At 42.9% G+C, this 27,773-nt stretch overlaps 1 protein-coding gene and 1 pseudogene across 3 annotated transcripts; one reads left to right on the top strand and one right to left on the bottom strand.

Moving 5' to 3' along the window:
- Nucleotides 1-5,000, top strand: part of LOC139577507 (E3 ubiquitin/ISG15 ligase TRIM25-like) — a 28,849-nt pseudogene extending 23,849 nt beyond the window's left edge.
- A 5,310-nt stretch (nt 5,001-10,310) lies between these two features.
- On the bottom strand, nt 10,311-20,983 carry LOC139577505 (G/T mismatch-specific thymine DNA glycosylase-like). Of its 3 annotated transcripts, XM_071404545.1 has the most exons (11): nt 19,621-20,401; nt 19,064-19,129; nt 18,159-18,337; nt 17,460-17,764; nt 17,002-17,071; nt 16,599-16,734; nt 16,349-16,431; nt 16,155-16,249; nt 14,516-14,687; nt 14,116-14,268; nt 10,311-12,285 (listed from the first exon to the last, which is right to left on the bottom strand). In XM_071404545.1, the coding sequence occupies exons 2-11, from the start codon at nt 19,117-19,119 to the stop codon at nt 12,119-12,121; spliced, it is 1,416 nt and encodes a 471-aa protein (XP_071260646.1). In that variant the 5' UTR covers nt 19,120-19,129; nt 19,621-20,401; the 3' UTR covers nt 10,311-12,118. The 3 variants fall into 3 exon arrangements, with proteins under 3 accessions (XP_071260646.1, XP_071260645.1, XP_071260647.1); XM_071404544.1 differs by lacking the exons at nt 19,064-19,129; nt 19,621-20,401 and adding an exon at nt 20,810-20,983; XM_071404546.1 differs by lacking the exon at nt 19,064-19,129 and having other exon boundaries at nt 19,621-20,382.
- Between the last annotated feature and the right edge of the window lie 6,790 nt (nt 20,984-27,773).

Raw genomic sequence — 27,773 nt, 5'->3', positions numbered from 1 at the left:
TTTATAACACTTGTATAATGAACTTCTTTCAATACAGCGTTTCACATTCTCTACTGGTTGAAGTCTCATTTGATGTAATACTACATGTATCCTGTCCTCAGATCAGTGCAGGTGAAGGAAATTAGATATTGAGATTAACCTATTTACATGATGCATAGGACGTGTAGTGTACTGTTTTTTTTATTTATTTCTGTTTCTGTATGAATTACAAATCAGCCTTTAACTAGTTAAATCATGTTTGTAGTCTATTGTATAGTTACAATGTGTAACCAACCATTGATGTCCCAAGACCAGGATTGGTAAACACTGTTGAAGTGTATAATTGTAATACATACATGCAGACACAGCATCATTCAAAGACTGCCGTTTGATCCTCCTGGTATTGGATATGACTGAAAAAGAATGTCTCAGACATTTATACCTGAACCGAACCTTTATTTGCCAAGGAAGAGTACATGATCAGTGAATATATTCAATGTACAATGTGGGGATCTCATGCATGGTAATAACTACATGTATATATGACTTGCATCCTTGGCACAATACAGTTATATTATATTCTACTCAATCCATAGGCTTCATTAATGTCATTCAGACTGTTTTGAAGTCGATACAACCGGCTGATAGCTGAGGTTTATAGCTAGGTTCTGAACTAACATTTATACCAAACGTTTTATGGTCCATACACAGATCGGCTGCATAACTAGCTACACATCCATAGGCATACAGGTATGTTTATCCTCCACTACACAGTAATCAAGAAAATAGTTAGCTAGTTACGTTACTTCCGCTGCATTGCATAGCGAATATCAAGACAAGCTTACAAAATTGTACATTAAATTTGCAGTAAAAGCTTTAGCTAGTTAAATTCTTTACATCCACTGTTTCACAAGACAACAGCCTGGTTTGCTGGTTCTCAGGAGTCCCTAAAACATTACCTATTACTACCTGAGGTTGTCCAATCAGAAACGCCGTTTTCGTTTTCCAGTGCAAATAGTTTGCTGACTTTTTGCTGCTGTGTGCACTAATGAAAAAAGACCCTGATATGGGTACAATGTCAGTTTTTTTGTCTTATCTCCCTACTGTCTGGAGTATGTAGCTACTCACCTGCAAGGCATGCAAAGGAAAAACCGAGAAACAAAAGACCGAGACCGAGAAACAAAAGTGCTAACAGGTGATAAACAGCACTGATGTTTAGGCATTGAAGCCCAAACGTATTCTCCTTTTTTATTCATCACATGTTATTACTTTGCATCAAGGCCCCCTTGGTTTATCCTTTTCATGGTTTGAGGGAGAGTACCCTCGCACCGACCACTATTCATTGTAGACTGAGTGCAGACCCTCACACTGGCTTTCTGCACCTACTGTCTCTCACTGTGTGTGTGTGTGTGTGTGTGTGTGTGTGTGTGTATCAGGTGTAACAGAGATGCCAAGCAGACTCTAGAGCTGGACTGGTCTGATAAGTACCAGGCCTACAGTCTGGATGACCAGTGTGGCTGCTACAGCAACATGAGTACTGACACACAGCATCGCCCCAACTCAGACAACCTACAGGACTAGTTAGTAGCTGTATTTTATATATATATATATATATATATACACACACACACACTTTCTTTTTTTAAATACATATTTTTTTGCATGTATGAGTGCATACAATTATTGACAATTAAGTACAAATATATGCTTTTAAAATGTTTATTTTCTGAACACACATATTTACCACAAATGTAACACAATGCATTTGCAATTCTAACATGCTCCTTGGTATGTGACAATACTTTTATTCAGCTCAACTTTTTCCTTCAGTTCCTGAAAGTCCTGTTGAAAGTTGTTGAGCTGGGTCTGAGAGCCTTGCACCATGACAGTACCGGTGTAATAGAGATTCACTGTAATGATAACCTTTAAGAGACTCTCTTCCACATACGCTTTGACCTGTACGGCATCGTTGATGTCTCTCTCTTTAATGTTGGGGTAGGTTTGATGGAGGGCACTATGCCAGGCTGCGAGGAATGCTGTGTAGAAAATATAGTTGTTTTTGACTCTGTTCTTGCCCAGTGCTTTTTTGTAATCCACTATCAGAGTCTCGGGATGTTTCCTCAATACTTCCCACTTGTAATGTTTCCTAGCCTCAGAATCCATACCTTCAGGGTATTGGACTTCAATGGCCTGCACCATACCTGGTTTGATGCTGCCTCTAAGCCCTGTTGTTGGTGTTGCTCTGCTGGTGTTCTCTGCTGGGATATGCTTTATTCCAGCTCCCTTGTGAGGTTTTACCGTCATCGTTTTAGACTGTGTGGTTGGCCACCTCAGGTCTCCAAACAGTCCTTGTAGTGGTCTTTTTAATGTTTTTCCAAAAACTCTGAACATTTCAAATAGGTTGAGAACTTTAAGGTTAAAAAAGGTGGTATGCTTATCATCAGTGAGACGAGCCTGTTGAACATGCAAAACATACAGAGAGATCAGAATGTTGAGCACATAAGTACTAACTTAAAGTCCCAATCTTAAAATGTATACAGCTCATTACAAGTGCTAACAACTGGGTGACACTAGAGGTTAAGAGCATTGGGCCTGTAATCTGAAAAAAATCTGCCGTTCTGCCCTTGAGCAAGGCAGTTAACAACAACTAGTCCCCGGGTGCCGTGGATGTCGATTAAGGAGGGGTTGGGTTAAATGTGGAATACACATTTCAGTTGAAGGCATTCAGTTGTGCAACTGACTAGGTATCGCCCTTTCCCCTTTCCACGTTCCCCTTTCCCAATCAAGGTTTATTATTACTATCGTCCACTGCTAAAACTAACCATGAAAAAAATACATCATTCTCTTACCAGGAATAGGATGATTACAATCGTCAAAATCCGCTGCGACTCTAACAGAATGCAACGCTGACACGCGAGTTTACTTTCGCTTTGAAACAAAAAGTATGGATGCCGACACGTGTTAATGTTTTGAGCGTGTCATATGACGATGGCGAAGGCACCGTGAAAGTGACAGTCTTCCATGTTATTAAATAATAGCTCGTTCCCCTATTGCAGTGGCTGAGTAACTGGCTTACTGGTGCTCTTCCATGCCGTCCCTAGGAGGGGTGCGTCACTTGAGTGGGTTGAGTCACGTGACCTTCCTGTCCAGGTTGGCTTAATTTTATTTCATTTCACCTTTATTAAACCAGGTAGGCCAGTTGAGAACAAGTTCTCATTTACAACTGCGACCTGGACAAGATAAAGCAAAGCAGTGCGATACAACAACACAGAGTTACACATGGAATAAACAAACATACAATCAATAATACAGTAGAAAAATCTTTATACAGCATGTGCAAATGAGGTAGGATAAGAGAGGTAAGGCAATAAATAGGCCATGGTGGTGAAGTAATTACAATATAGCAATTAAACACTGGAATGGTAGAATTGTGCAGAAGATGAATGTGCAAGTAGAGATACTGGGGTGCAAAGGAGCAAGATAAATAAATAAATACAGTGTGGGGATGAGGTAGTTGGATGGGCTATTTACAGATGAGCTTTGTACAGGTGCAATGATCTGTGAGCTGCTCTGACAGCTGGTACTGTGAGGGAGGTAAGAGTCTCCAGCTTTAGTGATTTTTGCAGTTCGTTCCAGTCATTGGCAGGAGAGAACTGGAAGGAAAGGCGGCCAAAGTAGGAATTGGCTTTGGGGGTGACCAGTGAGATATACCTGCACCCACACGTGCTACGGGTGGGTGCTGCTATGGTGACCAGTGAGCTGAGATTTTTTTTCAACCTTTATTTAACTAGGCAAGTCAGTTAAGAACAAATTCTTATTTTCAATGACGGCCTAGGAACAGTGGGTTAACTGCCTTGTTCAGGGGCAGAACGACATATTTGTACCTTGTCAGCTCGGGGATTGATCTAACGCTCTAACCACTAGGCTACGCTGCCGCCCCAGATAATTCTCAATTATAGTGGATTTATCGGTGGTGACAGTGTTTCCTAGCCTCAGTGCAGTGGGCAGCTGGGAGGAGGTGCTCTTATTCTCCATGGACTACAGTGTCCCAGAACTTTTGGGAGTTTGTGCTACAGGATGCAAATTTCTGCTTGAAAAAGCTACCCTTTGCTTTCCTAACTGCCTGTGTATATTTGTTCCTAACTTCCCTGAACAATTGCATATCACTGGGGCTTTTCGCTGCTAATGCAGAACGCCACATGATGTTTTTGTTGAAGAGATCCCTCTAGTGGCGTGGGGCTGTGCTTGGAAAAGTGGGTGGGGTTATATCCTGCCTGTTTGGGCCTGTCCGGGGACACAGTGTCTCCCGACCCCCTCCTGTCTCAGCCTCCAGTATGAATGCTGCAGTAGTTTGTCGGGGGGCTAGGGTCAGTCTGTTATATCTGGAGTTTTTCTCCTGTCTTATCTGGTGTCCTGTGTGAATTTAAGCATTCTCTCTCTCTCGCTCTCAGGACCTGAGCCCCAGGACTACCTGGCCTGATGACTCCTTGCTGTCCCTGCTGCTGCTCCAGTTTCAACTGTTCTGCCTGCGGCTATGGAACCCTGACCTGTTCACCGGACGTGCTACCTGTCCCAGACCTGCTGTTTTCAACTCTCTAGAGACAGCAGGAGCAGTAGATATATACTCTGAATGATTGGCTATGAAAAGCCAACTGACATTTACTCCTGAGGTGCTGACCTGTTGCACCCTCGTCAACCACTGTGATTATTATTATTTGACCCTGCTGGTCATCTATGAACATTTGAACATCTTGGCCATGTTCTGTTACAATCTCCACCCGGTACAGACAGAAGAGGACTGGCCACCCCTCATAGGCTGGTTCCTCTCTAGGTTTCTACCTAGGTTCTGGCCTTTCTAGGGAGTTTTTCCTAGCCACCGTGCTTCTACACCTGCATTGCTTGCTGTTTGGGGTTTTAGGCTGGGTTTCTGTATAGCACTCTGTGACATCAGCTGATGTAAGAAGGGCTTCATAAATTGATTTGATTTTCACACACATTGAAAACTACTACTACCACACACAGCGAGAGAGAAGTTATGTTTTTCTTTCTTTCAGGGCACTTTGGGATGTGTGTGTGTGTGTGTAAAGAGAGCGGTAGTAGAGCTAGTAAAAAGAGAGCGCAAACTTCCTGGATAAAACGTTCCACTGTAATAGTGAAGGTGTAAACTTGGCAGTCGAAAATATAAACAGTAAAGTCGTGGCCAAAAGTTTTGAGAATGACACAAGTACTAATTTCCACAAAGTTTACTGCTTCAGTGTCTTTAGATATTTTTGTCAGATGTTACTATGGAATACTGAAGTATAATTACAAGCATTTCATAAGTGTCAAAGGCTTTTATTGACAATTACATGAAGTTGATGCAAAGAGTCAATTTTTGCAGTGTTGACCCTTCTTTTTCAAGACCTCTGCAATCCACCCTGGCATGCTGTCAATTAACTTCTGGGCCACATCCTGACTGATGGCAGCCCATTATTGCATAATCAATGCTTGGAGTTTGTCAGAATGTGTTGGTTTTTGTTTGTCCACCTGCCTCTTGAGGATTGACCACAAGTTCTCAATGGGATTAAGGTCTGGGGAGTTTCCTGGCCATGGACCCAAAATATCGATGTTTTGTTCCCCGAGCCACTTATCACTTTTGCCTTGTGGCAAGGTGCTCCATCATGCTGGAAAAGGCATTGTTCGTCACCAAACTGTTCCTGGATGGTTGGGAGAAGTTGCTCTCTGAGGATGTGTTGGCACCATTCTTTATTCATGGCTGTGTTCTTAGGCAAAATTGTGAGTCAGCCCACTCCCTTGGCTGAGAAGCAACCCCACACATGAATGGTCTCAGGATGCTTTACTGTTGACATGACACAGGACTGATGGTAGCCCTCACCTGGTCTTCTCCGGACAAGCATTTTTCCGGATGCCCCAAACAATCGGAAAGGGGATTCATCAGAGAAAATTACTTTACCCCAGTCCTCAACAGTCCAATCCCTGTACCTTTTGCAGAATATCCCTGATGTTTTTTCTGGAGAGAAGTGTCTTCTTCGCTGCCCTTCTTGACACCAGGCCATCCTCAAAGTCTTCGCCTCACTGTGCGTGCAGATGCACTCACACCTGCCTGTTGCCATTCCTTAGCAGGCTCTGTACTGGTGGTGCCCGATCCCGCAGCTGAATCAACTTTAGGAGACGGTCCTAGCGCTTGCTGGACATTCTTGGGCGCCCTGAAGCCTTCTGCAGAAATGCAGTGGAAATGTTTTTGGGGGGGGGGATTCAGTTCATTTGCATGGCAAAAGGGACTTTGCAATTAATCTGATCACTCATCATAACATTCTGGAGTATATGCATATTGCCATCATACAAACTGAGGCAGCAGACTTTGTGAAAATTAATATTTGTCATTCTCAAAACTTTTGGCCACGACTGTATATTTGACTTCTCAGCTTCCCTATCAAATCTAAAATAGAAAACTGAAGAAAATGAACAACAATGACAAATGGTTTGATGAAGAGAGAGGGGGAGAGGGAGAGAGAGGGAGAGGGAGGGGGAGAGATAGAGAGAGTGATAGAGGTAGAGGTAGAGAGAGAGTGGTAGAGGTAGAGAGAGAGGGATAGAGGTAGAGAGAGAGGGATAGAGGTAGAGAGAGAGGGATAGAGGTAGAGAGAGAGGGATAGAGGTAGAGAGAGAGGGATAGAGGTAGAGAGGTAGGAGTAGAGATAGTAGAGAGGTAGGAGTAGAGATAGTAGAGAGGTAGGAGTAGAGAGAGGTAGGAGTAGAGAGAGAGAGAGAGGTAGGGGTAGAGAGAGAGAGAGAGAGAGAGGTAGGGGTAGAGAGAGAGAGAGAGGTAGGGGTAGAGAGAGAGAGAGAGGTAGGGGTAGAGAGAGAGAGAGAGAGAGGTAGGGGTAGAGAGAGAGAGAGAGAGAGGTAGGGGTAGAGAGAGAGAGAGAGGTAGGGGTAGAGAGAGAGAGAGAGAGGTAGGGGTAGAGAGAGAGAGGTAGGGGTAGAGAGAGAGAGAGAGAGAGGTAGGGGTAGAGAGAGAGAGAGAGAGGTAGGGGTAGAGAGAGAGAGAGGTAGAGAGAGAGAGAGAGAGGTAGGGGTAGAGAGAGAGAGGTAGGGGTAGAGAGAGAGAGAGAGAGAGAGAGAGAGGTAGGGGTAGAGAGAGAGAGAGAGAGAGAGAGAGGTAGGGGTAGAGAGAGAGAGAGGTAGAGGGGTAGAGAGAGAGGGGGGTAGAGGTAGTAGAGAGCGAGAGGTAGAGAGAGAGTATCAAATTGTATTCATAAACAACAGGTGTAGACTAACAGTGAAATGCTTACTTACAGGCTCTTCCCAACAATGCAGAGAATTATGCAAGCGGACCTGCTGTTGCCAAACAAACCAATTCACCATATCTACTACACACACACACACACCAGTTCACCATCCCTACTAGCCATTTCCCCAGAGGATATTATCATCTGGTTGTCAATCTTTACCAGGGTTCATTCAAATTGAAGACCCCCATTTCTGGAAGTGGTTTGAATTTTAAATTGAAAAAATTCAACTTTTCAATAAATGGCTTCTCTTCCATTTAATGAGAAGTAATTGAATATAGATTATTTCAGATGACTTACTGAACTGACTGACTTCAATTCAAATTGACCCCAACCCTGACCATTACTATACCCATTTACCATGGGCAGGAACCATAACTCACACACCCAAAATGGGACAAACACCAAATTCAGACTCCATGCAGAATTCTGAAAAAAATATCCCTCATGTACAACGTAAAACACCAAATAATTCATGCAGAGCAGAATTAGGCCGATACCCGCTAATTCTCAAAATCTAGAAAAGAGACATTCAATTCTACAACCTCCTAAAAGGAAGTGATTACCAACCCTTCCATAACAAAGCCATCACCTACAGAGATATGAACCCGGAGAAGAGTCCTCTAAGCAAGCTGGTCCTGGGGCTCTGTTCACAAACACAAACAGAACCCACAGAGCCCCAGGACAGCAACACAATTAGATCCAACCAAATAATGAGAAAACAAACTGATAATTCCTTGACACATTGGAAAGAATTAACAAAAAAAACTGAGCAAACTAGAATGCTATTTGGCCCTAAACAGAGAGTACACAGTGGCAGAATACCTGACCACTGTGACTGACCAAAGCTTGAACTATGTACAGACTCAGTGAGAATAGCATTGCTATAGTCAGACCTGGCTCTCAAGAGAAGACAGGCTATGGGCACACTGCCCACAAAATGAGGTGGAAACTGAGCTGTACTACTTAACCTGCCAGATGTATGACCATTTTAGAGACACTTATTTCCTATAGAATACACAGATCCAAAAAGAATTCGAATAACAAACCCAATTTTGATAAACTTCCATATCTACTGGGTGAAATACCAGTGTGCCATCATAGCAGCAAGGTTGGTGACCTGTTGCCACAAGAAAAGGTCAACCAGTGAAGAACAAACACCATTGTAAATACAACCCATACAGTTCAAGTCGGAAGTTTACACACTTAGGTTGGAGTGATTAAAACTTGTTTTTCAACCACTCCACAAATTTCCTGTTAACAAATTATAGTTTTGGCAAGTATGTTAAGACATCTACTTTGTGCATGACACAAGTCATTTTTCCAACAATTGTGTGCAGACAGATTATTTCACTTATAATTCACTGTATCACAATTCCAGTACGTCAGAAGTTTACATACACTAAGTTGACTGTGCCTTTAAACAGCTTGGAAAATTCCAGAAAATTATGTCATGGCTTTAGAAGCTTCTGATAGGCTAATTGACATAATTTGAAGTGTACCTGTGGATGTATTTCAAGGCCTACCTTCAAACACAGTGCCTCTTTGCTTGACATTGTGGGAAAATCAGCCAAGACCTCAGAAAAAATATTGTAGACCTCCACAAGTCTGGTTTATCATTGGGAGCAATTTCCAAACGCCTGAAGGTACCACGTTCATCTGTACAAACAATAGTACGCAAGTATAAACACCATGGGACCACACAGCCGTCTTACAATACGACTGATAATGTGGTAAATTCATCATTGGCTTTAATATTCTGATTGGTAGAATCACTGATGACTTTGTTTTGTACAACACCCCTCAGACCCTTCGTCACCACAAACGACTTCAACGATGGCAGTCTCAGACTGAAGTGTATAACGAACATCGAGCAGCGGAAGAAAAGTTTGTAGTCATCAGGAAAGACGAAATGCAGCTTTAAAAATGATTTAACCAGGTCGGCTAGTTGAGAACAAGTTGTCATTTACAACTGCAACCTGACCAAGATAAAGCATAGCAATTCGACACATACAACAGAGTTACACATGGAATAAACAAAACATACAGTCAATAATACAGTAGAAAAAAAGAAAACAAGTCTATATACAGTGAGTGCAAATGAGGTAAGATAAGGGAGGTAAGGCAATAAATAGGCCATGGTGGCGAAGTAATTACAATATAGCAATTAAACACTGGAATGATAGATGTGCAGAAGATGAATGTGCAAGTAGAGATGCTGGGGTGCAAAGGAGCAAGATAAATAAATACAGTATGGGAATGAGTAGATAGATGGGCTGTTTACAGATGGGCTATGTACAGGTTCAGTGATCTGTGAGCTGGTGAGGGAGATATGAGTCTCCAGCTTCAGTGATTTTTGCAGTTCGTTCCAGTCATTAGCAGCAGAGAACTGGAAGGAGAGGCGACCAAAGGGGGAATTGGCTTTGGGGGTGAACAGTGAAATATACCTGCTGGAGCGCGTGCTACGGGTGGGTGCTGCTATGGTGACCAGTGAGCTGAGATAAGGTGGGGCTTTACCTAGCAAAGACTTATAGATGACTTGGAGCCAGTGGGTTTGGCGATGAGTATGAAGCGAGGGCCAGCCAACGAGAGCGTACAGGTCGCAGTGGTGGGTAGTGTATGGGGCTTTGGTGACAAAACGGATGGCACTGTGATAGACTGCATCCAATTTGTTGAGTAGAGTGTTGGAGGCTATTTTATAGATGACATCGCCAAAGTCAAGGATCGGTAGGATGGTCAGTTTTAATAGGGAATGTTTGGCAGCATGAGTGAAGGACGCTTTGTTGCAAAATAGGAAGCCGATTCGAGATGTTTAATGTGAGTCTGGAAGGAGAGTTTACAGTCTAACCAGACACCTACGTATTTGTAGTTGTCCACTTTTACAGAGATTGCATTCAAGGTAAATGCTGCAGATGTCTCAAATGGAAATGTCCTTTAAAGCTAGAATCCTGGTTTCTGATTGAATCCCAGCCTTCGTCTCTTTAACAACGAGGATTTACATACAGTTACTGCATGTATGACCAATTCCATTCACACAAATTGGCAAAATTACTTTTATTTATTTCCACATTTGGTCACAAAAATGAAACCAGTCCAGAATAAAAGGAAATTCAAAATAGTTTAAAGGTGAGGAAATTAAAAGGTGAGGTAGCTCGTAGCTGCCACAACTATTTCAACCCTAATCCATCTCACGGTAGAAACCTTTGTGATGCTGTAGTAGCTTCACGCCTACAGACTTCGACTACTGATGTAGACTGTAATGCTAAAGTATTATAACTTCTGACATACTGGAACAGCTACGCATTTCAAATAAAAAGTAATATTACCAAGTTATTCTCACAGCGTGCATCCATACATTTACCCAGAGGGATCATAAGCAATATCTCAGAAGTTAAAACTTGTGCAAAGAATATTGTAATGTACAATATGAAACAATTTTAAGAACAGGGTCGTGTTCAAATAGGCACCAAATGGAAGAAATTTGATTGGCTTTTCCAATAAGAAACACAAAAACAAAATGTATCCGTTGCAAACACATTTGAAACGTTTTCCTAACTAAGCACGATCTAGGGTTTACTCATTTAGCATGCAGACGGATGAAAAGTTCTTGACGTGCTTGAAGGTCATCGGCCAAACCATCAGAACCCAACCAAACCAAGACGACCAAATCTTTTCAGGCTGGAAAGTTAAAAACAACTTCAAAAAAATTTGGAAAAAAACTCCATGAGGATCATTTACATCTAAAAATCCTTCATTTAAAATGTGTTCACCCAGACTGTTTTGGTAAATTGGCCTAAAGAAATTAATCCACTCAAATTCATAGACTGAGCTATGGATGCAAGGACTGACCATCCATAATATCATAATTATAGTTTGAACCATGTTGAGTCTATACAGTGTTTGTTTAAAAACATTGGAGTAAAACAAGCCTATATTTGGGGTTCTGGTGGGGTACGACAGTTGAACTAAGCCCCTGAGGCATTTATTTAGAAAATTATATACTTCAAGAATCAATGGGTATAAATCATTTATAAGTCCAAAAATGTATGTAAAGTTTTAAGGATTTTAGCTTTAATGAACAAAAATGTTCAGAAACATACTAAACATAACATACAGATTATAAAGCAACAAGAGAACAGCACCCACCTTCAGTGTTGTAAATCCACTATAAAAAGGCTTGTGAAGAAATTGCTGAAACATCTCTCTGTGGAATCACTTTTTTTGACCATGTTTAGTTTGTTCACATATCACTCAGTACCTGTTCTCCTCAAAAAAGGCACAGAATGAATACAACTAGAATACTAGCTAATCCTAAACTTCACAATGTATGACTTCCAGTAGCATACAGTGTGTGTTTTGCCACAGGTTAAATTTGGGACTGACTGTTCATGTGTAAAAGTCTGATTTAGGGCCATTTGTAATATCAGAACTGTGTCCCGCTTTGCTTACACCTACTGCTCCGTCCTGTGGCCAAGTACAGTATGACAACAAAATAACCAAAAGGTTTAAATAGGTGACTATCTCCAAAGACAATCAAGAATCATTGTCAAGTCCCTGATTTCACATATTTAAGACCGCCTTGAGGGCAATCAAAACACACATGATATGACAAAACAGGATAAAACATTCAAAAATCCTCAATTATCAATTTAGAAAATTCCATCTATCAAGTAGTTAAACATGTAAATCCCTAAAATGGCTAATACAACTTGACAAAAAAATGAAAAGGCTACAATTTGAGTCTTCAAACTGAGGTGCAGCGTCTTGTTGAAGGAGGGGATTAAGGATGTGTGGGTTGAGGTCTCTGTACGTCCAGATAGGGCTCGTCAGTAGCCCTATCCCCTTCCTTATACATTGCCCGCCCATGCCTGGGGCTCTTTAGAGCCACCAATGTCTGGAATCTGATCAGCAAAAGACTGCATCATCCACTGTCCGTCTGGGAGTTGTCCCTCTGTGGCAGCGGCGGCGGCGGCAGGAAGTTGGGAAGTGTCTGCCTTCTCGACAGCGTCTGAAACTAGAATGAAATAACCTCTGAGGTGACTGGACCATGTTACCTAGGCCATAGATAAACCCGTCCACTACAAATCACACATAGGGGGCAGCAGCATCCGGACTAGGTGCTGCAAGTGACAGCAACATAAGTTAGTGATTGTTCACAGGTGCAGGTGATTAGCAGGTGATTGCAGAGTGAGAGGAGGACTTTGTTTGAATCTTTCATTTTGGCCTTCTACTTGTTTTGTATACATCATTTGTTGTCACAATTGAGCATCTATGCCCTGCTTGGCCTGGCTGACTACGGTTGTCCCTGGACCCTAGTGTTTATTGGCCTGGCTGACTACGGTTGTCCCTGGACCCTAGTGTTTATTGGCCTGGCTGACTACGGTTGTCCCTGGACTCTAGTGTTTATTGGGCTGGCTGACTACGGTTGTCCCTGGACCCTAGTGTTTATTGGGCTGGCTGACTACGGTTGTCCCTGGACCCTAGTGTTTATTGGGCTGGCTGACTACGGTTGTCCCTGGACCCTAGTGTTTATTGGCCTGGCTGACTACGGTTGTCCCTGGACCCTAGTGTTTATTGGGCTGGCTGACTACGGTTGTCCCTGGACCCTGGTGTTTATTGTTTATTTGTCATGGACCATGTACAACATGTCATTGCACCAGATTTAGCTGGATAGCTCATTTTTCATCTGTAGTCTCTGGCATGTGTCTCCTAGGTACATTACAAACCACAGCAGTCCTCGTACTCTTTAATAGACTTGGACGATATACAGTATACCAAGGTATTACTGAAGGTATGATTTTCACCCCCCCCCCCCGTGCTACGCCACTGCTTGCAACTACAAGTTAACTATCTAAGATGTGTCAAACTAATTATTTCCATCTCAGGGCTCCAGCTATGCATTTGGTTTTGCTAACTTGCTAGCTAAGTGGCTAGTTGGTAAGATCAAGCTTCTTGGTTACAGCAGAGATATTCAACCCCTTCCTGGATCAAGATCCATGATGCTTAAATTGTTTTGTGCGTAAAATAAAACAAAAAATCATCACAAATAGTGTCCCTTAAAATAATACCGTATATCCCGGTATGGTACAGAAAGTGTATAATGGTAGGAAAAACCCTAGTCTTTAATATGAATGACTCATTAATATCAGGTTATGTCCCAGTTAGTTAGCTCGACATAGTGAGATTCAAAATATTCTATAGGCTGGCTAGTTGGATTCGAAACATCATTCAGTCTTGTTTACTGTGGCCAACAGCAATGTGACTGTGTTGTATAGTATACTATCCCTGCATTCCACATCAACCCCTAGACACTCCTAAACATCTGAACAGCTTGGACAGGAATGCACAATATGGCACTTCACCGTTGCCTTCTGAAGGGCTGGCTAGAATATCAGCCATCTTACTTACAGCTCTCCAACACAGACAGGTAACAGTGTCCAGGGAGGAGGAATTCAGGGTACATACACATCCAGTGTGTGGATCACAATACCTCCTGGAATCTACTCATTTCAAGGTGAGGTTGCTTAAATACTTTTGTAATTTGTGTTAACTGCCATTTTTAAAAGACGAGTGTCCTGTGGCAGGGTTCTCCCCAAAGAATGGAACAGAATCATTACTTTATGTTATCATCTCAGGCCATTTTGTTGTTGTTGCTCTAGGATTGCAGATAATGACAGTTACAGGTGTTAAAAAATGAAAAGATATTGAGTTAAGAGGGGCGCCGTACTCAGCAGTGGGGTGTATCAAGAATCCTGGGGAGAACCCTGCTGTGGGGAGCCTATACCATAGAACTAGTTACTGCTAATCCTAAGTCTATGGTCCATCCAGGCATCTCTGTGCTGACCTGTGTTTTCCGCCGACGAGAAGTTACAGTGACCGTTGCCGTTGCTCTGGCCCTCCTCAGGCCCAGGCCCGCCCTCGCCATATGCGCCGCCGAAGGCCGCCTCGTAGCCCGGGTCGTACGCCTCCTCTTTAATCGCCATCCTCTTGGCGTCCTCTGTAGAAAACACAGAATTAAATTTAAGATATTTCTATGGAACAAACAAACTGTTACCATGCATCTGGTGAACAAGACTGTTCTCATACAGCTCATTCAGATGAACAACAAGGGCATAAGACTGGGCAGAACTGTGATGGCTTTTCATTTCAAAATTGTACCTTTTTAATAATAATTTACATTTGATGTTAACTATGTACTTTCATGTAATTGAATACTCGGAGCACTCTGCAGTACGTTCTCTTACCCTTGGCCAATCCCAGGTCAAAGGTGTACTCCAACTCCTGAATGTCGTCTGTTCTGGCCACGCCCTTGAGCTGGTCCCTTAATTCCCTCAGCTTGATGTAGAAGTGTACTTTGTCCTGGGCACGGGGGAACTGGGCACAGCGGGCACTGGACGACGGCATCAGATACAACGCCTGTAGGGGAGAGGGCAGGGTTATACGGTGTCATTTCAAAAAGGGGAATGGTACTGTACTTCCTCTGTATGCCCAATGATCATAGCTCATTCTTTAAAAAGTCTAGGCCGACATGTGGAATATGGATCATTTAGCAATTTGATTTTACATTTTAGGACCACTTTAGTTTAAAAAAATAAATGATAAATTATAGATTTTGGCTTGAACTACTATATGCCAGAGAAACTAATTGAATAACATTCATAAAGCGGCAAAAAAAGACAGTCAAAAAATGTATCATAAGGAATAAGGTTTTGAAGTGTTTGTCCTATATCTAAGAGATATAAGCTCAGGAAATATTTTTGTTGTTAAACATATTTAACCCCTTTTTTTTGGGTACCTTCAATCTCCACCCGGTACAGCCAGAAGAGGACTGGCCACCCCTCAGAGCCCGGTTCCTCTCTAGGTTTCTTCCTAGGTTCCTGCCTTTCTAGGGAGTTTTTCCTAGCCACCGTGCTTCTACATCGGCATTGCTTGCTGTTTGGGGTTTTAGGCTGGGTTTCTTTATAAGCACTGACATCTGCTGGTGTAAAAAGGGCTTTATAAATAAATGTAATTGATTTGATTGATACTTCCATTCTTTTAAAATAAAAAAATAAAAAAACTGGTACCAGGTTACCTTCAGACGAGTCCCGTGACACTTGTGGGGGTCATAGAGCAAAACGGAGAACACCAACGTGTTCGTGAGAATCTCCCCTTTCCACAGTGGGGTCACATTAGTAACCCAAATGGTTTGGACGCTACAAATAAAAAGTTGGCACATCGACTGTACCGACTTCAGACTAGTCCCCTGACACACAGTGGTAGTAATATGCTACATACGTTTTGGTGAGAAGTGATTTTCGGGACGTCTCATGGTCTGACAAACACCACTCTAGCTCTGCCACCTTTTACCGCGGATGCAGAAGTTCCACATCGGCGGATGTGGTGGATTGAGACGCATCCAAATAATAGATTTCTACCTTAAACTAACTGATTTAGATGGCCATTGTTTTATGTTACTATGACGCACCGGTGCGTCAATCAACTCTTGGAGGTTAATAATCACCCGCACAAGCCTGGGCCAACCCACTGGGGAGTCAGGCCCACCCAATCAGATTGCGCCAAAGAAAAATTAAGATATTACTCTCTACTTGTCAGTGTTTTAACCTAAACATGCACCATCATATAGAATTCAAAGCAAGCAGTGCACTGGAATGACATTCACTTTCATGGGATGGGTGGCCAAAAATAACTGAACGCCACACCCCCAATAAACCACGAACAGGAAGTCTTATACATCAGACTACCAGGTAACAGAGCACCACATCAGACTACCTGGTAACCGAGCACCACATCAGACTACCAGGAAGCAGAGCCCTTACCACATCAGACTACCAGGAAGTAGAGCCCTTACCACATCAGACTACCAGGAAGTAGAGCCCTTACCACTTCACAGTCAGGTATCTTGTGTGGCTGCAGACCAAAGTCAAGTTTCTTGGGCTTTTTTCCAAACATCTCTCTGCAGAACATTTCATAGATACCTGAAAATAAACAATTTCAACGCTTAATATGGAATTTCAATGGAAAGGTCTTGCAACTGACATTTTCTCCTCTCTAGCAGGGTTTTTGTGGCTACTTACATTTTCCATTGAAAACAGCAATGAGAGGCTTGAACTTCTTCAGCTTTTCGACAAGAATTAAGGCACCCTCACGTAGCTCTTTACTGTGAATTAACATAAGATGCGAGTCAAACATTGTATTCCATCTATATGTGAATACAGTTTGCTGTGTGGCCACTGGTTGACATTTACTCTGTATTGTCTCACTCGTCATTTCTCAGCACATTGCTGACTGACTTTAGGTATTTGATTATTTTCTTCCTAAGCTTACGTTGAAAGGTCTTTGCTTCCGGGCGTTGTCCTTGCCACCATGTTGGTGAAACCGATCTTATATTTCGCTGGCAGGCTGGTGTCGCTCATGTGGTTGAGCTGCTCATCAGTGAATCCAGACAAGAACAGGCACTTCCCTGATGAGGACAAGTTTTCATTAAATTTGTCGTACCATTATTATTCTGAAATTGAGGTCAACTGTGTAATGCTCTGCTCCCTAAGCATAGGAAAACAGTGCAGTTAAGATGCCTTGAATTTAAAGTTTTGCAATTTCGGTTGATTCATAAACGGTGTCGAGGTAATGAAAGCGCAGACTAAAAATAGAAGGAAGATATTTTCAAAATAAGAGTTCCTGACAGCTGTTCACACCAAATCAAGACTAAATATCTACTAAAGCAACTTACAGAAATGGTTTCCAGGGCCAGGGAACCATCGTCCAACATAGGCTGCCACCAGACCTGGGTTGATTCCAATCTAGAACAGAGAGAGAGATTCACATCATGCTACTGGGTTGTGTTCATTAGGGCAGTGTTTCCCAACACTGGTTCTACAGTACCCACAACAGTGCACAGTTTAATTGTAGCCCTTGACAAACACACCTCATTCAACTCGTTGAGGGCTTGATGATTAGTTGACAAGTTGAATCAGGTGTGCTTGTCCAGGGTTACAATAAAACTGTGTACTGTTGGGGGTACTGGAGGACCAGTCTTGGGAAACACTGCGTTAGGGCTCGCAACAGAAAACCTTTTGCAGCTGGAAACAAATTAGTATTTCTTATTGGACAAATCAAGGTAGCTCAATTTTCAGTCTCATATCATTAATAATAATGTCTGGCATAAAGTGACAAAAAGGTAGAACTCACAATGACATAGTCCAAGTTGTAGTCAAGGATGTCAGTCAGAGTTCTGCTCATGACCTCATCCTCCGTCATGCCCTTGAATCGGTCTCGTTTCTTCCTGACCTTCTGGACGGTCTCGTCCATCTTCTCCTGCGTGCCGTCAGCCTCTTGACCCTCCTTGCCTTTCTTGGGCTTGGGGCCCGGTTTGGCCTTGGGCTCCTTGGGTGGCTTGGGGCCCGGTTTGGCCTTGGGCTCCTTGGGTGGCTTGGGCATTTTGGGTGGATTGGGTTCCTTTGGTTGTGCCGTTCTCCCTCGCTTTTTCGCTGGAGCTGCAAGAGGTAGAGAGAACTCCCAATCACCTTGCTGTTAACCTTCCCAACAATTTGTTGATGAGGCATTTTTTTTCCCCTTCACCTTTATTTAACCTGGTAGGCCAGTTGAGAACAAGTTCTCATTTACAACTGCGACCTGGCCAAGATAAAGCAAAGCAGTGCGACAAAAAAACAACACAGAGTTACACAAACAAACATACAGCAGTTCCACACAAACAACAACAGAGTTACACTTGTTTTACATTTGTTTTTAATCTGTGGGGAAATGCATCAAAAAGAACACTTCTCCCACAAATTAATCAACTTCAAATCCATTGGGCCAGCAATACATTGAGGATCATGTCCTTATTGTTATTGAATACAGCTCTGTGGGAATGAAGAAGCAGGGTACCTTTCGCTAAGTTGGCAGGTTCTTGCTGAGCCATGAGCTCATCATTGACAGCCATATGTGCATGTGCCATGACTCTCTCCTCTCTTGGTTCCTCTGTGTAGTGAGGGTGAGGACTGTGGTGATGGTTGATGCCCGGATACTGGCCCTGCAGAGCCTGAAGCTGTTGAGCTGACTGAATCCTGTACAAGGAAGACAAAAGAAAAGGACCCCCAGTATTAATTCTACAGGCAAAATATATTGCAGTGAGAGCCCCAGTATTAATATTGTAAATATATTTGTGAGTCCTGTAAAACAAATACACCATGCCCTCGAGGACATTCAGAATCCCAGACTCCTCAAAAGTACCAGAAGGTCCAGACAAGGTAAAAGGTAGGCCTACCTCCACCATATTCACGAGGTAGCTTACATTAGACACAGCTTCTACAGCATAGAAGCAACCTGTTATTGCCTATACCACCTGCATGTTGAAAGTTTCCTAGATGAGGCTGAACTGGACTGGAAAGTCAGTCTATATGTGATGTGGTGTGTGTGTATAATATATATATATATATATATATATATATATATGTGTGTGTGTGTGTTGGCGCAAAATTGGCCCAGCATCGTCTGGTGTGTACACACACACACACACACACACACTTTTATCATAACTGTCTTGATAGTATCAATTGCACAATTCGTTCTCATAATTCATTCTCACAATTATCTAGGCTTACAAGTAAAGACAGGTCGTTCTGTGGTAAACTCAATTCAAAGCATTTAGGTGATTCAGATAGCACAATCCATCAGATGCAAACAAAACAAAAACATGCTGTTATTTCAGATTCATAACAATTTGCCATTCAGGGGGAGGGTGTTCGTTCAAAATGTCCTGGGCTTCTTTTTTTGACGGGGTAAGAACTCACCACTGTTGAAGATATTCCGAGGGGACAGGCACTGATCCATACAGCTTTTCTTCCATCTTGGATTTACTTTGTTAGATAGATCAATATTCATGTTGATGAGACATTAATATTCTGATTTGGATATAGCATATCATTCTTGTAAACTGCCTGGCTTTGTAGAATTAGCAACAGTGTATCGGGGAGAGAACTCAAAAAGGATATTTGTCCTAGACAAGTAGAGGCGCTTTGGCAGCTAGCTAGCTTACGTTAGCAGACAACCAGCGCTGCTTTGTCAACAAAGTAAACAGTCTACACACATTCTAACTCCGACTTCGTCTATAGTATACTTTAAATCAACATCAATGTTGGCTAACCCACTGGATTTGGCGTATTAAATCATTATGGTTAGTCAAGATAGCATAGCTATTCGCTGGTTAACGTTAGCTAACTGTGTAAGCAAGCTAGCTATTTCGCTAATTAGCATGGATGAATGACTTGCTAACTTTGCTAGCTAGCAATGAGCTGGTTCGTTGTCAAATGAATACAAATTATATGTAATTAATCAAATGCATACATACCTATTACAGAAATGGTTGAATTTGTTTTTTCTTTCTTAAAAACGATTGTGCTCAATCACTTTGGCGCTGGACTTGCTAGCATTGAAGCAACAAAGACATGACAGTAAAGCACGTCAACTTTGACATGGGAAGATACCAACATGATAATGGTGGGGGGGGTTAAGTTAAACGTTCTTCTCCTGAAATGCATAGTAAAGGTTTAGTGTATATCAAATGTTGTATTGATATCAGGAATGTATGGTAATATCATATAAACTGCAAAAACATTTTTTTGCATAATTTACACATTTTCCAAGCCTCTCTCCCCCATTTTAGCGTTGGTTTGCTCAACGGACATTTAAATTCCCGAGGTTGTTTTCTTTGGCTACAAGCCTCTGTGGCAAGTGTCAGTGTTATCCGGATTCATTGGGACGTCCCTAACACAAACAGAAGGGGCTATAAATATGTTTGTCCCTACCATAACCACTTTACATTTCATATTCAATGCGGGGTAGTGACGTCCAAAGGAACCAGGATAGCAATGACCCTGTGGTAAGCAGCCAGGGGCAGAAATACTAAAGATTTTTTATAACTTTGGAGATACAGTACTTTTCTACCCGACACTGTCAGCTACTGTTCACCAGCAAACGCTCAGAGACCTTTGTGCCTGTGATGTACTATACATGTAGCTGAAAATGAGTGACATGACTAATGTGTATGCAGACTGTACTTCAGTAAACTGGAGAGTTCTAGACAGATCTTTGTTGTCCAGCTCATTAATATTGTAATAACATGGTGTCAGAATAAACCGCGAAAAATAGAAGATGGCTCTGTTACAACCAACATCTAGCTTGTGTCTATGTAACAGTATAACTTTAAACCGTCCCCTCGCACCGACACGGGCGCGAACCAGGGACCTTCTGCACACATCAACAACGGTCGCCCACGAAGCATCGTTACCCATCGCTCCACAAAGGCCGCGGCCCTTGCAGTGCAAGGGGCAACCCTACTTAAGTCTCAGAGCAAATGACGTAACTGATTGAAATGCTAGTAGCGCGTACCCGCTAACTAGCTAGCCATTTCACATCCGTTACATCTACAAGGACATTTTTGTCTGAAGACTGGAAGATTTGGATACAAAAGTTTTAATTGTTTCTGACCGCGAGTGGCATGGCTAACTAGCTAGCCATTTCACATCCGTTACACTCACCCCCCTTTCGACCTCCTCCTTTTCCGCAGCAACCAGTGATCCGGGTCAACAGCATCAATGTAACAGTATAACTTTAGTACGTCCCCTCGCCCCGACACGGGCGCGAACCAGGGACCCTCTGCACACATCAACAACAGTCACCCACGAAGCGTCGTTACCCATCGCTCCACAAAAGCCGCGGCCCTTGCAGAGCAAGGGGTAACACTACTAATACGTTTCAGAGCAAGTGACGTAACTGATTGAAACGCTACTAGCGCGTACCCGCTAACTAGCTAGCCATTTCACATCCGTTACACTTGGCGCTGAAATTGTTTAATATAAAACCGTCATAATGTTACACAATGTACTGTTATGCTACTATAAGTTTGTTACAATGTGGATAATATAAAGATTTATGTTAACAAGTTTCATAAAGCTCGCTAACTAGGGTATCTATTGTAACTTGTGAGTACTTGGGACAGTGTTTGAGTGAGTGTCCATGTCAGGTGCCTGAGAGCTATGACTGCGCCAAGGGCTAACATAATGTGTGTTGTCTCTTCGTGTGCAGGGCAAATAAAAATAATTCAACTAGCAGACCTTCAGTTGTGGCAGCGTCCTAATTAAAAGTACACAACGCAGAACAAACCACGCTACACAAGCATGAGCACAGAAAATGCCCAGCCTATGGTCAAGTATGTAAATCCTGCCAAAAGAAGAATCACAGAGCCAACCGAGGATAATGCACACAGTTGAGCAGAGTGAGGAGAATAACAGTATGTTCCTAGGCACAGTTGAAGTTGAGTTGACTGGAAAATTAAAACACATTGAAGCTGTCGCTGCAGATATATTTTTTTATTTTTTTTGTTTAAATTTAACCTTTTTTTTTAACTAGGCAAGACAGTTAATAACTAATTATTTTTTGCAATGATGGCCTACATCGGCCAAACCCGGACGGCGCTGGGCCAATTGTGCGCCAACCTGGGACTCCCAATTACGTCCGGTTGTGATACAGCCAAGATTCGAACCAGGTTGTCAGTAGATATGGACAGTGACAAAAATAAATGGACTGAGAATAAACAACTAAGATGTAACATACAAGCTTGACACTGGTGCTGTGTGCAAAGTAATATCTTCAACTCGCTTGGACAGAGAAAAGTTGAAGCGGTCCAACTGAAAACTGCTTACCTATTCTGGCCAGCAGATGTCGCTGTTGGGTCAGGAATCGGTGTGTACAGACACACAAAGTTGAGTTACAGATTATTGAAAGAGATGCTCCAGCAATGTCAAAAACTAAGCATGGTGAAGAGAACACATGATGTCAAAGACATTGACATACTGAAAGACTTTGAGGATCTGTTTTCTGGTCTAGGGTGCATGCCAGGACCACGTCATATACAGTTAGACCCACCAGTCGAACACACCCCGAGAAAGGTTCCAGTTCCTCTCAAAGACAAGATCGCTGAGGAACTAAACAGAACGGACACATGGAAGGGAATCACTAAGCAGACAAAACTGACAGACTGGGATAGTAGTATGGTGGGTTAGTAGTATGGTCACTGTGGACAAACCTAACACGATCCGGATATGTATAGATTTGATGTGATTTATTAGGATCCTCATTAGCCAATGTCGACCGCTAGTCTTACTGTGGTCCGACATATAACGCAAAATACATTAGACGGAAGACTACAAGTTAAATACATTTTTTTAATATAAACAAAGCGATCAAACAGGAACACTACCCACTGCTCACTCTTGAGGAAGTTGTATCCAACATGCCAAACGCAAAGATATTCTCTGTATTGGCCGCGAACCAAGAGTTCTGACAGATTAAACTTTACTTCGAGAAGTTCCGAGATCTGTAACTTCAACATGCCCAATAGTTCTAGTTCAGTTCTATTTAGGACCATTGTCATTATTCTATTTCACTTTAGTCCTGCATGTTGGAGCTCCAAGCTGAAGATGTTCACTGTACCCTGCAATCACACCTGCAACCCTGTACATGTGACTATTAAACAATCTCAATCTGATTGTTGCGTTTACCCTTTGGTGTCTCATCTGCGTCTGAGGTGTTCAGAGATCCGTGGCACAGATAATTGAAGGCCCTGGATGGAGTAGTCGACGTCATCGATGATTTGTTGGTCTGGGGTGAAACTAAGGATGAACATGACCGCAGACTGGTCAAGCTGCTACAGAGAGCGAGCAGGTACAATCTAAAACTAAACAGGAAGAAATGTAAAATGGTAACGACAGGTAAAGTACATTGGTCACATGCTAATGGCCAGTGGTCTGAAACCAGATGATGAGAAGGTGAGGGCGGTGGTGCAGATGCTAATGGCCAGTGGTCTGAAACCAGATGATGAGAAGGTGAGGGCCGTGGTGCAGATGCTAATGGCCAGTGGTCTGAAACCAGATGATGAGAAGGTGAGGGCCGTGGTGCAGATGCTAATGGCCAGTGGTCTGAAACCAGATGATGAGAAGGTGAGGGCCGTGGTGCAGATGCTAATGGCCAGTGGTCTGAAACCAGATGATGAGAAGGTGAGGGCCGTGGTGCAGATGCTAATGGCCAGTGGTCTGAAACCAGATGATGAGAAGGTGAGGGCCGTGGTGCAGATGCTAATGGCCAGTGGTCTGAAACCAGATGATGAGAAGGTGAGGGCGGTGGTGCAGATGCTAATGGCCAGTGGTCTGAAACCAGATGATGAGAAGGTGAGGGCAGTGGTGCAGATTCCTCTAGCCGAAGACAAACAAACACTGCAGAGATTCATGTGCATTCTACACTAATCGTGGCAAATTCATTCCCAACCTATCTGAGGTGAACGCTCTGCTCAGAAAGCTACTTGAGAGTGACACTGAATGGCATTGGGAACAAAAACATAAGAACTGTTGTTTTTGTTTTTTTTATCAAAAGATTGGCAACAAACGCGCCAACACTGAAGTTCTATGACATGAATAAACCCCTATTACTGTCACTAGATGCCAGTTCAGGAGGTATGGGAGCAGTTATACTCCAAGAGGGTAGAGCTGTTGTATATGGCTCTCGATCACTCAGACTGTCAATGTTGATATGCACAGATCCAGAAGGAACTACTTTCCATAGTCTACGGATGTGAGGAGATGTCCATCAGTACGTGTATGGCAGAGAGGTACAAGTTGAAAGTGATCACTAGCCTCTCAAGAGCATATTCAAGAAGCCGCTGCATCACACTCCTTCAAGGCTGCAGAGGATGTTGCTCCGACTTCAAAGATACAGTCTCACTGTCACCTACAAGCCAGGCAAAGAAATGCACATAGCAGATGCTTTGAGTAGAGCCTACTTCAACGAACACGAAGATCTGCTGGGAGAGGAGTTGGAGGTAAACTGGATAACGCCTCCGCTGCCAATCTCAGAGGAGAAGCTACAAGCGTTCAGGAAAGCAACAGTAGAAGATCCCACAATGCAACTGTTGAGAGTAACAACGATGAGTGGATGGCCCAGTGAAAAGAGTGTGGTTCCCAAAGAAATCCATCCATGCTGGACATTTTCAAGGAGGAAATCAGCTATACATCAGGACTGCTGTTCAAAGCCGCAAAACTCATTGTACCAAATCAACTGAAACAAGAAAATGCTGAATAGAGTTCCCGAATCACACCTGAGAATAGGCAAGTGCAAAGAAAGAGCAAAAGACATTCTATATTGGCCAGGTAAATCAACCCAGATTGAGGACAGGTAAATCAACCCAGATTGAGGACAGGTATGTCAACACAGATTGAGGACAGGTATGTCAACCTAGATTGAGGACAGGTATGTCAACACAGATTGAGGACAGGTATGTCAACCTAGATTGAGGACAGGTAAATCAACCCAGATTGAGGACAGGTATGTCAACCCAGATTGAGGACAGGTATGTCAACCCAGATTGAGGACAGGTAAATCAACCCAGATTGAGGACAGGTAAATCAACCCAGATTGAGGACAGGTATATAAACACAGATTGAGGACAGGTATGTCAACCCAGATTGAGGACAGGTATGTCAACACAGATTGAGAACAGGTATGTCAACCCAGATTGAGGACAGGTATGTCAACACAGATTGAGGACAGGTATGTCAACCCAGATTGAGGACAGGTACAGTGGGGAGAACAAGTATTTGATACACTGCCGATTTTGCAGGTTTCCCTACTTACAAAGCATGTAGAGGTCTGTAATTTTTATCATAGGTACACTTCAACTGTGAGAGACGGAATCTAAAACAAAAATCCAGAAAATCACATTGTATGATTTTTAAGTAATTAATTTGCATTATATTGCATGACATAAGTATTTGATCACCTACCAACCAGTAAGAATTACGGCTCTCACAGACCTGTTAGTTTTTCTTTAAGAAGCCCTCCTGTTCTCCACTCATTACCTGTATTAACTGCACCTGTTTGAACTCGTTACCTGTATAAAAGACACCTGTCCACACACTCAATCAAACAGACTCCAACCTCTCCACAATGGCCAAGACCAGAGAGCTGTGTAAGGACATCAGGGATAGAATTGTAGACCTGCACAAGGCTGGGATGGGCTACAGGACAATAGGCAAGCAGCTTGGTGAGAAGGCAACAACTGTTGGCGCAATTATTAGAAAATGGAAGAAGTTCAAGATGACGGTCAATCACCCTCGGTCTGGGGCTCCATGCAAGATCTCACCTCGTGGGGCATCAATGATCATGAGGAAGGTGAGGGATCAGCCCAGAACTACACGGCAGGACCTGGTCAATGACCTGAAGAGAGCTGGGACCACAGTCTCAAAGAAAACCATTAGTAACACACTACGCCGTCATGGATTAAAATCCTGCAGCGCACGCAAGGTCTCCTGCCCAAGCCAGCTCATGTCCAGGCCCGTCTGAAGTTTGCCAATGACCATCTGGATGATTCAGAGGAGGAATGGGAGAAGGTCATGTGGTCTGATGAGACAAAAATAGAGCTTTTTGGTCTAAACTCCACTCGCCGTGTTTGGAAGAAGAAGAAGGAGGAGTACAACCCCAAGAACACCATCCCAACCGTGAAGCATGGAGGTGGAAACATCATTCTTTGGGGATGCTTTTCTGCAAAGGGGACAGGACGACTGCACCGTATTGAGGGGAGGATGGATGGGGCCATGTATCGCGAGATCTTGGCCAACAACCTCCTTCCCTCAGTAAGAGCATTGAAGATGGGTCGTGGCTGGGTCTTCCAGCATGACAACGACCCGAAACACACAGCCAGGGCAACTAAGGAGTGGCTCCGTAAGAAGCATCTCAAGGTCCTGGAGTGGCCTAGCCAGTCTCCAGACCTGAACCCAATAGAACATCTTTGGAGGGAGCTGAAAGTCCGTATTGCCCAGTGACATCCCCGAAACCTGAAGGATCTGGAGAAGGTCTGTATGGAGGAGTGGGCCAAAATCCCTGCTGCAGTGTGTGCAAACCTGGTCAAGAACTACAGGAAACGTATGATCTCTGTAATTGCAAACAAAGGATTCTGTACCAAATATTAAGTTCTGCTTTTCTGATGTATCAAATACTTATGTCATGCAATAAAATGCAAATTAATTACTTAAAAATCATACAATGTGATTTTCTGGATTTTTGTTTTAGATTCCGTCTCTCACAGTTGAAGTGTACCTATGATAAAAATTACAGACCTCTACATGCTTTGTAAGTAGGAAAACCTGCAAAATCGGCAGTGTATCAAATACTTGTTCTCCCCACTGTATGTCAACCCAGATTGAGGACAGGTATGTCAACACAGATTGAGGACAGGTATGTCAACCCAGATTGAGGACAGGTATGTCAACCCAGATTGAGGACAGGTATGTCAACCCAGATTGAGGACAAGTAAATCAACACAGATTGAGGGGCAAGTCAGTTAAGAACAAATTCTTATTTACAAATACGGCCTACCAGAAGGCAAACGGCCTCCTGCGGGGATGGGGGCCTCGTATTATAAAATAAAAATATAGGACAAAACACACATCACGACAAGAGAGACAACGCAACACTACATAAAGAGAGACCTAAGACAACAACATAGCAAGGCAGCAACACATGACAACACAGCATGGTAGCAACATGTTAGCAACACAAAACATGGTACAAACATTATTGGGCACAGACAACAGCACAAAGGGCAAGAAGGTAGAGACAACAATACATCACTCTAAGCAGCCACAACTCTCAGTAAGTGTGTCCATGATTTGAGTCTTTGAATGAAGAGATTGAGATAAAACTGTTCAGTTTGAGTGTTTGTTGCAGCTCGTTCCAGTCGCTAGCTGCAGCGAACTGAAAAGAGGAGCGACACAGGGATGTGTGTGCTTTGGGGACCTTTTAACAGAATGTGACTGGCAGAACGGGTGTTGTACGTGCAAGCCTGACACACCTCAGAGACAGTTACAACCGTGTTAGACAACCAGATCAGGTAGAGAGATCAAAGTTCCAACTAGATTCAGACTAAAAAACACGCAGCACAGACTTCCTCTTAGTTTATGTTCACCTACATTATTTATACAAACTTCAGAGTGTTTTCTTTCCAATGGTACCAATTATATGCATTTCCTGGATTCAGGGCCTGAGCAACAGGCAGTTTACTTTAGGCACGTCATTCAGGCGGAAATTGAGAAAAAATTGGACAAGCCCTAAGAAGTTTTAAGTGTTATTATCAGCTATGTGCAAATAGTAGTAGTACGAATAGTAAGGGAAGATAAATAAACAGATAAATATTGGTGGTATTTACAATGTTGTTTGTGCTCCACCAGTTGCCCTTTTCTCATGGCAACGTACCACAAATCTTGCTTTAATTTATTTACATTAAAAAAAAAATTTAACCCTTATTTTACCAGGTAAGTTGACTGAGAACACGTTTGCATTTATATCAACGACCTGGGGATTACAGCAACGACCTGGGGATTACAGCAACGACCTGGGGATTACAGCAACGACCTGGGGATTACAGCAACGACCTGGGGATTACAGCAACGACCT

The sequence above is a fragment of the Salvelinus alpinus genome, chromosome 6, assembly GCF_045679555.1.
Source record: "Salvelinus alpinus chromosome 6, SLU_Salpinus.1, whole genome shotgun sequence".
Lineage (NCBI taxonomy): Eukaryota > Metazoa > Chordata > Actinopteri > Salmoniformes > Salmonidae > Salvelinus > Salvelinus alpinus.
This window is presented reverse-complemented; position numbering and strand designations above follow the sequence as displayed.